Source organism: Scyliorhinus canicula, chromosome 12 (genome assembly GCF_902713615.1).
Source record: "Scyliorhinus canicula chromosome 12, sScyCan1.1, whole genome shotgun sequence".
NCBI classification, from domain to species: Eukaryota; Metazoa; Chordata; class Chondrichthyes; order Carcharhiniformes; family Scyliorhinidae; genus Scyliorhinus; species Scyliorhinus canicula.
This window is the reverse complement of record NC_052157.1, coordinates 93622568-93635042: the sequence shown is the minus strand read 5'-3', so window position 1 is coordinate 93635042 and position 12475 is coordinate 93622568. Positions and strand designations below refer to the sequence as shown.

At 44.1% G+C, this 12475-nt stretch overlaps 1 protein-coding gene across 1 annotated transcript in view; it reads right to left on the bottom strand.

The window, feature by feature from the left end:
• Positions 1-12475, bottom strand: part of LOC119974297 (E3 ubiquitin-protein ligase TRIM39-like) — a 99689-nt gene that overhangs the window by 13139 nt on the left and 74075 nt on the right. The window contains exon 9 of the mRNA XM_038813069.1: positions 4996-5022. Within this exon, the coding sequence (XP_038668997.1) occupies positions 4996-5022 (27 nt within the window). The remainder of the gene's footprint in view (positions 1-4995; positions 5023-12475) is intronic.

The following is a 12475-nucleotide window of genomic DNA, read 5'->3' as shown; positions in this document are numbered from 1 at the left end:
AGTGGCCATCCATCTCCCAATTTCTTTCTTAAAGTTGCTGATAGTTTTCTAAAATCTCTTGCTTTATCCGGATAAATATCACATAATATTTGCAAATAACTGTTTGGATCACTCGTGTTATCCTAGCAATTCCCCATTATCTCGAACTAGTCCTCTCGACTGCGTTGTTCGCCACTACAGTCCAAGGATACAATTTTAACTTAACCAACTATAGTTTCCAAAACACACGGGGAACTGAACCGTTCGCTGACGTCGCATCAATCCCACAATCAACCTTTAACTGAACTGTCGCTATGAAGACATCCCATCAGTTAAACCAACCCTTAACTGAACTGTCACGATTAAGACATCCCATCAGTTAAATCAACCCTCAGTCGTACCTACATCGACTGATTTTCCCACTTTTCTAATCCCCAGACTAACCTTTTATTTCGTCGAGACGATCGTACCGTACCAGCTGCGATTGATCAGACCAATCAGTCCATGTGAAAGGGGAAATCAACGTGGCAATTTACAGCTACTCACATTGTGGGCCCATTTCCACTTTCCGTGTCCAAAATCAGCCAAATGCTGAGTTCGCAGCTGGCCGGTGATCATCTGGAGAAACCCGGGTTTCAGGCAACAAATGTTGATAGTTAAATTCTTCACCCGGTAGTCTGGCTCAATAAAATGAGAGATGGATTTGTAGGTATAGTATTATTTAATAATAAGCAACTTGCAAGTCTAGCTTACTCGTAGGACCTCAGAACGCACACACAGCCGTCTTCTGGAAGCCCAGAGTAAGAGAGACCGAGAACAAAGGGTCTCTACAGATATATTAAAAATCACAGTAAGATTCACAAATACGCTTCCCATTGATCATTCTATACACCTCCTGACCTGGCCATATATCCTGATTGGGTCACTTTGCATTTCTCAATCCTGGGCCCCTTGTTACCCAGCATCCATTTCACCATTCTCTTCATGAGGCTACCCTCCCCCTTATCTAGCCAGTCTTTGCTAAATTCCTTTGTTCTTTCTCTGTGAGCTCACTACCATCGGACCGGCCCTATTATCTATACTATTTTAACTAATAATCCTATTTTATATCACATTCATTTGTTCAATTCCTCACATCAATTCGCAATTTTTTTCCGTTTTACGTTTGTTAACAGGAATAAACAATTGCAGCGGCCCTGCCGTGTGAACTTTGAATGTTTGCCCTTGCCTATCCACTGTCATCAGCTTGAGTAACATCCCACAATCGATCATAACCAACGCACACCTCACTGGATCGTAGTATCCTTTGTTACGATTCAGGACCATAGTCTCAGACTCAACTATGTCATTCTCCATCTGGTGAAATCGCCCATCATTGTATTGTCGTTCATCCCTCAGGTATCTCGCATAACTGGATTGCCAATAATTTCGTTCTCAATACACAACACTCTGTCTGCGATGACCTGTTCTCTAGTTGGCTCCTCAACATGTTGATCCAGAAACCATCCCGCTTACGTTCCAGGAATTCCTCATCCACATGATTATGGATAATTTAATTTTATGAACCTATATGCAGATTAAAATCACCCATAATTAAAATTGTTACTTTATCACATGCATCTCTAATGTCCTGTTCAATGCCATTCCCAATAATATCAGTTCAGTTTGTCCGTCTAAATAATCGCCCACTAAGATTATATGTCCCTTGCTGTTTCTCAGCTCTCTACATACATAGAACATAGAACATAGAACGATACAGCGCAGTATAGGCCCTTCGGCCCTCGATGTTGCACCGACATGGAAAAAAACTAAAGGCCATCTAACCGACACTATGCCCTTATCATCCATATGCTTATCCAATAAACTTTTAAGTGCCCTCAATGTTGGCGAGTTCACTACTGTTGCAGGTAGTGCATTCCACGGCCTCGCCACTCTTTGCGTAAAAAAACCACCTCTGAGCTCTGTCCTATATCTATTACCCCTCAATTTAAGGCTATGTCCCTTCGTGCTAGCCACCTCCATCCGCGTGAGAAGGCTCTCGCTGTCCACCCTATCTAACCCTCTGATAATTTTGTATGCCTATATTAAGTCACCTCTTAACCTTCTTCTCTCTAATGAAAACAACCTCCATACCAGTCAACATCCTGGTAAATCTCCTCTGCACCCGTTCCAAAGCTTCCACGTCCTTCCTATAATGAGGCGACCAGAACTGTACGCAATACTCCAAATGTGGCCGTACTAGAGTTTTGTACAACTGCAACATGACCTCATGGCTCCGGAACTCAATCCCTCTACCAATAAAGGCCAACACACCATAGGCCTTCTTCACAACCCTATCGACCTTGGTGGCAACTTTCAGGGATCTATGTACATGGACACCGAGATCCCTCTGCTCACCACACTACCAAGAATTTTACCATTAGCCAAGTATTCCGCTTTCCTGTTATTCTTTCCAAAGTGAATCACCTCACACTTCTCCACATTAAACTCCATTTTCCACCTCTCAGCCCAGCTCTGCAGCTTATCTATGTCCCTCTGTAACCTGCAACATCCTTCCGCACTGTCTACAACTCCACCGACTTTAGTGTCATCTGCAAATTTACTCACCCATCCTTCTGCGCCCTCCTCTAGGTCATTTATAAAAATGACAAACAGCAACGGCCCCAGAACAGATCCTTGTGGTACGCCACTCGTAACTGAACTCCATTCTGAACATTTTCCATCAACTACCACTCTCTGTCTTCTTTCAACTAGCCAATTTCTGATCCTCATCTCTAAATACATTTTCTATATTGTTACAGCTGACATTCTTCCTGAGTATTGTGATAATTTCCTCCTTGACCAGATATGCTACCCTATCGCCTTTTATGTTTTGTCTGTCTGTCCTCAATGCTGAATACCCCAGGAAACTTAGTTCCCACTCCTGGTCACCCTGCATCCATGTATCCATAATACCGACTATATCATATACGTTCACATCTATTTGGGGATTAGATCATCCGATTTATTACAAACGGTCTGCATGTTAAGGCACAAAGCACATAATCTTGCCTTTTTAACATTAGTCCAATATATTTCACTGTTTGAATATGGCTCTTAGTTTTTCTGCCTATCACTTTTCTTATTCCCCTCTTTGTCTTTTGTTTTTGGCCTTATTTCTTACTCCTTTGACTCCTTGCAAAGGTTCCCACCCCCATGTCATATTCGCTTACACGCTCTCCACCCACTCTGAATCTCCTGTTCCGAGGACATCAGTACCGGTCCTGCCCAGATTAAACCCGTCCAATTTGTACTGGTCGCTCCCTCCTCCACCACAACTGGTTCCAATGCCACAAATTCTCAAAAGCTCCAACTGACATTTGTTCAGTCAGGTATTTATCCAATACATCATGCTACTTATACTCCCACTCGCACGTGGCACTTGGAGTAATCCTCAAATAATTACTTCAAACTCCGGCTTCTCAACTTTCTTCCCAACTACCTATCGTTTCCTTTAAGACCTCGTCCGTTTTTTTTGTTACCACTGCAGTTGGTACCATGCGGACCACGACCACTGGCTATTCACACTCCCCATCCAGAATGTCCTCTTATCGGTGCAAGGCACGCTTCATCCTCGCAGCAGGGAGACAACATACCATCTTAGAGTCTCGTTTGCGGCCGAAGAAACGTGTATCTATTCCTCTAACAATTGAATCCTCGATAATTATTGCATTTCCACACTTTTTATTTCTCCCCTGTACAGTACAAGCCGTGGAGCAATCAATTTGGCTACTGTCGTTTTGCCCTGAGAGGTTATTCCCCTCAACAGTATCCAAAGCTGTATATCTGATTTCGAGGGGAATGACCACAGGAGAATTCTGTACTGCCTGCCTCGCTCTCTTTTTCTGCATGGTGGCTGCCTATTTCCTTCTTGCCTGTGGATTCTGAGACTCCGGTGTGACCACCTCGCTGTACGTTCAAACAACGACGCTCTGCGCATCGTGGATGCTCCACTGTGTCCCCACCCGCCACTCCAGCTCCGAAACCCGGGCTTCCAAAGGCAGCAGCTGGATGCACTTCCTGCAAAGACGCTAGTTACGGGAACTGGAAATGTTCCCCGCCTCCCACAACAAGGAGGAGAAGCAAATCAAGGCTTTGAAAACTTCTGCCACGACGTAACCTTTTAAATTATACCCACAGAAGATGCTTAATATCTGATTGCATTCAATACTCCCCGGCCCTTCTTTCATTGTCCCCGTTACTACCAACTGTAAACAGATTATATATGCAGATTATGAACCCCGCAACGGATTTTCAAACCATATAAATTATTTGTTATAAACATATCCAGGATTTACCAATTACTTATAAATCAGCTCGCTCTCTTAAAGCATTTTCTCCCATTTCTACCGAACTCCCTGTTTCCACACAAATCCCATAACACAGTCACTCAGCCGAGCAGCACTAACAGTGCTGAGAATTCAGCACTTAAACATCTCTGCTTTTATAGGCTTCAAATGTAAATGCTCTAGAAATGGTTTGAAACAGTTGAACAATTAACCTACCAACTCTAAATTTGACTGCAACTGAACTGACCCCTGTTTTAAGAATGGAACACACTAAAGTGCAGGTTGCAATTACCCATTTAAATAACTAATCGATCTACTGCTGGAAGCAAGTTTAATTAAAATTAGTTTCCTTGTCACTCACCAATTGAACTCGCTATTGCCCCAACTCCCAAAGCAATGCCACACTGTCTACCAGCAATGACAGTGCAGACATGGCATCGGTAATGTTGACTGCCAATGGAGCAATCGTCGACTATTGTAAGGAGCCATCTGTGTCACTAGTATCTATTACGAAAGGCAATCTGGCATTATCTCTAGCCTAAATGTGACACCATGTAGCATGTTGTCGGCAGTAACTGTATTGGGAGAACATTCTGATCCTGCTGATCGACTAAAATGGACGGATATTTATTGTAATGAAAGCGCAAAACGTATTTTCTGATGGACCGATGCAGAAGAGAAATATTACCTTTAGTTGATTGTAATTCTTTTGGATCTGAAAAATATATGGAGCAGGTGCATCAGCAGCGACATTGATAATTTCCCGAAAATAAATTGATGGTATGACGTCCTGGGAAGAAGCTGAAATGAATGTGTGTCTATTACTATGGCAGACTTTTATATCCCCTGCTTGATCTCCAGTTGTATTCAATACCGTTGGTCTCGGTAGTTGCACGTGGCGTTGACCGGGTGGTTATTCGAAAAAATGAAAAAATGAAAATCGCTTATCGTCACGAGTAGGCTTCAATGAAGTTACTGTGAAAAGCCCCTAGTCGCCAGATTCCGGCGCCTGCCCGGGGAGGCTGGTATGGGAATCGAACCGTGCTGTTGGCCTGCTTGGTCTGCTTTAAAAGCCAGCGATTTAGCTTTGTGAGCTAAACCAGCCCCTGTCTGTTTTTACGGCTAGCTAATTAAATCAAATACAGCCACCCTCTCAGTTCTATTGCATACGGTGGAGAAGCCGGCGTTGGACTGGGGTGAGCAGAGTAAGAAGTCTTACAACACTAGCTAAAAGTCCAAAAGGTTTGTTTCAAACACGAGCTTTCGGAGCACAGTTCCTTCCTCAGGTGAATGGAGAGGTATGTTCCAGAAACATTTACATAGACAAAGTCAGAGATGCCGGACAATGCTTGGAATGTGAGCATTTGCAGGTTATAAAATCATTACAGATCCAGAGAGAGGGAAAATCACAGGTTAAAGAGCTGTGAATTGTCTGAAGCCAGAACAGTTGGCAGGATTTTGCAAGTCCAGTCCAGATGGTCGGGGGTGGATGTGATGCGACATAAATCCAAGATCCCGGTTCAGGCCACACTCATGCGTGCGGAACTTGGCTATAGGTTTTTGCTGAGCAATTCTGCATTGTCGCATGTCCTGAAGACCGCGTTGTTTCTGGAACGTACCTCTCCATTCACCTGAGGAAGGATAAGTGCTCCGAAAGCTGGTGTTTGAAACAAACCTTTTGGACTTTAACCTGGTGTTGTAAGACTTCTTACTGTTCTATTGCATAATAACTGGTGTAACTCGTTATGGACGACAACCCGTTTAACCTCGCTGTGAGACTCTCATGTGAATCCAGATTTGTGCAGCGATTAAACAATTGTTCACAGCTGCTTACGTCAAGATGTGTAACACACCATTTGGGTGCTATGGCTGTGAAACTGGACTGTCATACTCTTCAACATATACCCATGTTTCTTCTTACTACAGCCTACAGGACAACGGGTTTGCATTGCATCGTTCATTATATCAACAATCAGAAATTGCGAATTTCCGTTTTCTGAAGCTGTAGCCATATTGGATCCAAATCACCGTTCTTGAAACATTTTCATCCTTTGCAACTTAATTTCCACTGGGTGTAATTACAGCCACAGCGAACTTCGGAATATAATGTTGTGAACTTGCCCGAGCGACAGCGACTAAACTGTGCTATATTTAAAAGACGGGTTGTGAGTGACTTGGAGTGGCACCTCCTGAGTATGATCTTGAAGTGTATCTGCTAACTTTGTAGTTTATGTACGGTTGGAAGGTGTGCCTAAGGATCCTTGCTGAGCCTCTGCAGTGCATCTTGGAGATGCTACATACTGTTGCTAATGTGCATCGCTGGATGAGAAAGTCAGTGCTCGCGGATGGGGTTACATTCGAGCGGTCTGCTTTGTTCTGGATGTCTTTGAGCTTGTTGACTCTTGTGAAAAGTGCACTCATCCAGGTAAATGTGCAGTAATCCATCATACTCAGGACTCGTGCCTTGTAAATGCTGGACAGGGTTTCGCGAGACAAGCAGTGAGGTTTTAGCCTTAAGATTTAACTTGCAAGATTTTAGAATGCTGATGTATCTTGCGCTTAACTTAATTGTAGAGCGCAATTGGTGAGTGAACTGATGAAAGCACACTGAACCGCAAAACAATACGGACACATTGAAAATTCAGTGTACACTGTTTTATGTTGCAGTTAATTACATAATGGTCGGTCGTAAATTATATAACTTGTCTTAATATTGCACTTTTAACACGGGAAACAACCCACAAGGACAGAAAAAATACTCCCACGTTTCTCCTCGAAATGGGCACAATTATATGGGACTATGTTCTGAAAGGGGAGTAGGCCGGGCTAATGGTGAAGTAGGTATGCGGTTCTCGGTGATAGATCTTGTCGAGGGAACAAAAGGACCACGGCGGGTACAGGCGTCATCTGCTGCTGTGATTATGTCCCAATGATGTAAACAAACCGACGTTGCCCTCGCGGCAGAAGAGACGTTTTTGTCGACTCCATTGGTGACGTGACCTTCGAAGTGGGATGAAGAATAAATCATTTGCGATGCTTTTAAGAGAGGAATTCGCACCCGTCCCGACTGAAGTAGGGGTTAGAATGCCATACACAGACTTCCCACCACGCCGACAATTGCGACAGTCCAGCCACCAAAACCCGCTGAACGTGCACTTTGTACTGCTCTTTGGATCAGGCGACGTGTCGGTGGAGCAATCGCAGTGGAGGAATCGCAGTGGAGGAGGAACGGAAAGCAAAGTTTATGAGTTGTTAACAAGGCTTGACGTTCCGCTGGTTGATTTTTAACGCATGGGGCATGTCAGTGGGAAGGGGTATGCACGATTAGATCCAGCGTCGCTGAGCATTGTACAAATTACCGTAAACCTTTTTCCAAACCCTTAACCGCCGCATCGTTCCAAAACCAGGTTCCTATGACCGAGTTTGCTCAGAGACACATTGTCCTGGCACATTCCGTGATCTGTATTTTGACCCGCTGTCACCGCGTGGCCCATGATGCGGCGGAAAATAGAGGTGCCGCCCTCTGACTGTTTCTGAGCAGATTCTGCTTTCAACGCGAGAAGCATTCTGACATGGTGGAGAGTTTGTCCTATCGCCGTGATTTACAGAATTTTGCACTTCATCGAGTTAATTATTCGCACAGGAGGGCAACGGCGCTCTCTCGTCGGCTCTCCCAACCAACCATCAAGAAAGCACTGCCTCTGTAAAATTAAGCAACGTTTACAAATGCCGCCAAAATATGTGACTGGTTCAATGAATCATAAGAACATAAGAACTAGGAGCAGGAGTAGGCCATCTGGCCCCTCGAGCCTGCTACGCCATTCAATTAGATCATGGCTGATCTTTTGTGGACTCAGCTCCACTTTCCGGCCCGAACACCATAACCCTTAATCCCTTTATTCTTCAAAAAACTATCTATCTTTACCTTAAAAACATGTAATGAAGGAGCCTCAACTGCTTCACTGGGCAAGGAATTCCATAGATTCACAACCCTTTGGGTGAAGAAATTCCTCCTAAACTCAGTCCTAAATCTACTTCCCCTTATTTTGAGGCTATGCCCCCTAGTTCTGCTGTCACCCGCCAGTGGAAACAACCTGCCCGCATCTATCCTATCTATTCCCTTCATAATTTTAAATGTTTCTATAAGATCCCCCCTCATCCTTCTAAATTCCAACGAGTACAGTCCCAGTCTACTCAACCTCTCCTCATAATCCAACCCCTTCAGCTCTGGGATTAACCTAGTGAATCTCCTCTGCACACCCTCCAGCGCCAGTACGTCCTTTCTCAAGTAAGGAGACCAAAACTTAACCTATCCAAATCCCTCTGCAGACTTCCAGTATCCTCTGCACTTTTCGCTTTACCACTCATCTTAGAGTCATCTGCAAACTTGGACACATTGCCCTTGGTCCCCAACTCCAAATCATCAATGTAAATTGTGAACAATTGTGGGCCCAACACGGATCCCTGAGGGACACCACTAGCTACTGATTGCCAACCAGAGAAACACCCATTTATCCCAACTCTTTGCTTTCTATTAATTAACCAATCCTCTATCCATGCTACTACTTTACCCTTAATGCCATGCATCTTTATCTTATGCAGCAACCTTTTGTGTGGCACCTTGTCAAAGGCTTTCTGGAAATCCAGATATACCACATCCATCGGCTCCCCGTTATCTACCGCACTGGTAATGTCCTCAAAAAATTCCACTAAATTAGTTAGGCATGACCTGCCTTTAACGAACCCATGCTGCGTCTGCCCAATGGGACAATTTCTATCCAGATGCCTCGCAATTTCTTCCTTGATGATAGATTCCAGCATCTTCCCTATTACCGAATTTAAACTCACTGGCCTATAATTTCCTGCTTTCTGCCTACCTCCTTTTTTAAACAGTGGCGTCACGTTTGCTAATTTCCAATCCACCGGGACCACCCCAGAGTCTAGTGAATTTCGGTAAATTATCACTAGTGCATCTGCAATTTCCCTAGCCATCTCTTTTAGCACTCTGGGATGCATTCCATCAGGGTCAGGAGACTTGTCTACCTTTAGCCCCATTAGCTTGCCCATCACTCCCTCCTTAGTGATAACAATCCTCTCAAGGTCCTCACCTGTCATAGCCTCATTTCTATCAGTCGCTGGCATGTTATTTGTGTCTTCCACTGTGAAGACCGACCCAAAAAACCTGTTCAGTTCCTCAGCCATTTCCTCATTTCCCATTATTAAAACTCCCTTCTCATCCTCTAAAGGACCAATATTTACCTTAGCCACTCTTTTTTGTCTTATATATTTGTAAAAACTTTTACTGTCTGTTTTTATATTCTGAGCAAGTTTACTCTCATACTCTATCTTACTCTTCTTTATAGCTTTTTTTAGTAGCTTTCTGTTGCCCCCTAAAGATTTCCCAGTCCTCTAATCTCCCAGCAATCTTTGCCACTTTATATGCTTTTTCCTTCAATTTGATACTCTCCCTTATTTCCTTAGATATCCACGGTCGATTTTCCCTCTTTCTTCCGTCCTTCCTTTTTGTTGGTATAAACCTTTGCTGAGCACTGTGAAAAATCGCTTGGAAGGTTCTCCACTGTTCCTCAACTGTTCCACCATAAAGTCGTAGCTCCCAGTCTACCTTAGCTAGTTCTTCTCTCATCCCCTTGTAATCTCCTTTGTTTAAACACAAAACACAAGTATTTGATTTTACTTTCTCACCCTCCATCTGTATTTTAAATTCCACCATATTGTGATCGCTCCTTCCGAGAGGATCGCTAGCTATGAGATCATGAATCAATCCTGTCTCATTACACAGGACAAGATCTAGGACCGCTTGTTCCCTCGTAGGTTCCATTACATACTGTTCTAGGAAACTATCGCGGATACATTCTCTAAACTCCTCCTCACGGTTGCCTTGACCGACCTGGTTAAACCAATCGACATGTAGATTAAAATCCCCCATGATAACTGCTGTACCATTTCTACATGCATCAGTTATTTCTTTGTTTATTGCCTGCCCCACCATCTCGTTACTATTTGGTGGCCGATAGACTACTCCTGTCAGTGACTTTTTCGCCTTACTATTCCTGATTTCCACCCAAATGGATTCAACCTTATCCTCGATAGCACCGATGTCATCCCTTACTATTGCCCGGATGTCATCCTTAAATAACAGAGCAACACCACCTCCCTTACCATCCACTCTGTCCTTCCGAATAGTTTGATACCCTCGGATATTTAACTCCCAGTCGTGACCATCCTTTAACCATGTTTCAGTAATGGCCACTAAATCATAGTCATTTACGATGATTTGTGCCACCAACTCATTTACTTTATTCCGAATACTACGAGCATTCAGGTAAAGTACACTTATGTTGGTTTTTTTACCTCTGTTTTGAATCTTAACATCTCCAGTTTTATTCCTTTTGTTATTACTGGGCCTATTAACAGTTTAGAAAAAATGAGGAATGGATTCGAATGCCCATTTTCGTTTCTACTTTCTCAACGACTGGCTGGAGGAGAGGTTGCACTTCCCGCCGGTCTTTTGGCATGTCTGATTCGCTTCCAAAGATAGTCATGGTTTTCGGCAGCTGCTGAGCTAAACGCTACAGTTCACTTTCTGTTCAGGTATGAGCTCAATAACTAGACCATGAAGCTGATTGCCACATATAAAATATGTATTTGAGTCATTTTCCCAAAAAATGTGGAACCATCCGTCACGCATCAATATTGTTGACACTATAATATCATATGTGACTACGATGTGGTGGCCATCACGGAAACTTGGATAGAAGAGTGCTACAAATGGTTGTTGGAGGTCCCTGGTTATGGATGTTTCAACAAGATTAGGGAGGATGGTAATAGGTGTGCGGGGGAGCATTGTTAATTAGAGATAGTATAACAGCTTAGGGGCCTCACGGTAGCATGGTGGTTAGCATCAATGCTTCACAGCTCCAGGGTCCCAGGTTCGATTCCCGGCTGGGTCACTGTCTGTGTGGAGTCTGCACGTCCTCCCCGTGTGTGCGTGGGTTTACTCCGGGTGCTCCGGTTTCCTCCCACAGTCCAAAGATGTGCGGGTTAGGTGGATTGGCCATGCTAAATTGCCCGTAGTGTAAGGTTAATGGGGGGATTGTTGGGTTACGGGTATACGGGTTACGTGGGTTTAAGTAGGGTGAGCATTGCTCGGTACAACATCGAGGGCCGAAGGGCCTGTTCTGTGCTGTACTGTTCTATAGCTGCAGAAAGGCAGTTCGAGGGGATCTGCCTACTGAGGTAATATGGGTTGGAGTCAGAAATAGGAAAGGAGCAGTCAGCCTGTTGGGAGTTTTCTATAGGCCCCCGAATAGAAGCAGAGATGTGGAGGAACAGATTGGAGACAGATTTTCGAAAGGTGCACAGAGTAGTTGTCATGGGTGACTTCAACTTCCCAAACATTGTGTGGAAACTCTTTAGATCAAATAGTTTGGATGGGGTATTGTTTGTGCAGTATGTCCAGGAAGCTTTTCTAACACAGTGTGTAGATTGTCCGACCAGAGGGGAGGCCCTATTGGATTTAGTACGTTGGATTGGATTGGATTTGATTGGATTTGTTTATTGTCACGTGTACCGAGGTACAGTGAAAAGTATTTTTCTGCAAGCAGCTCAACAGATCATTCAGTACATGGAAGAAAAGGGAACTAAACAAAATTCATGGAAAAACATGAGAATACATAATGGGGCAACACAAGATATACAATGTAACTACATAAGCATAGGCATCGGTTGAAGCATACAGGGTGTAGTGTTAATGAGGTCAGACAATAAGAGGGTCATTTAGGAGTCTGGTCACAGTGGGGAAGAAGCAGTTTTTGAGTCTGTTCGTGCGTGTTCTCAGACTAATGGATCTCCTGCCCGATGGAAGAAGTTGGAAAAGTGAGTAAGCCGGGTGGGAGGGATCCTTGATTATGCTGCCGGCTTTCCGCCGGCAGCGGGAGGTGTAGATGGAATCAATGGATGGGAGGCAGGTTCGTTTGATGGACTGGGCGGTATTCACGACTCTCTGAAGTTCCTTGCGGTCCTGGGCCGAGCAGTTGCCATACCAGGCTGTGATGCTAGCCAGATAGGATGCTTTCTATAGTGCATCTGTAAAAGGTGGGAAGGGGTAATGTGGACATGCCGAATTTCCTTAGTTTCCTAAGGAAGTA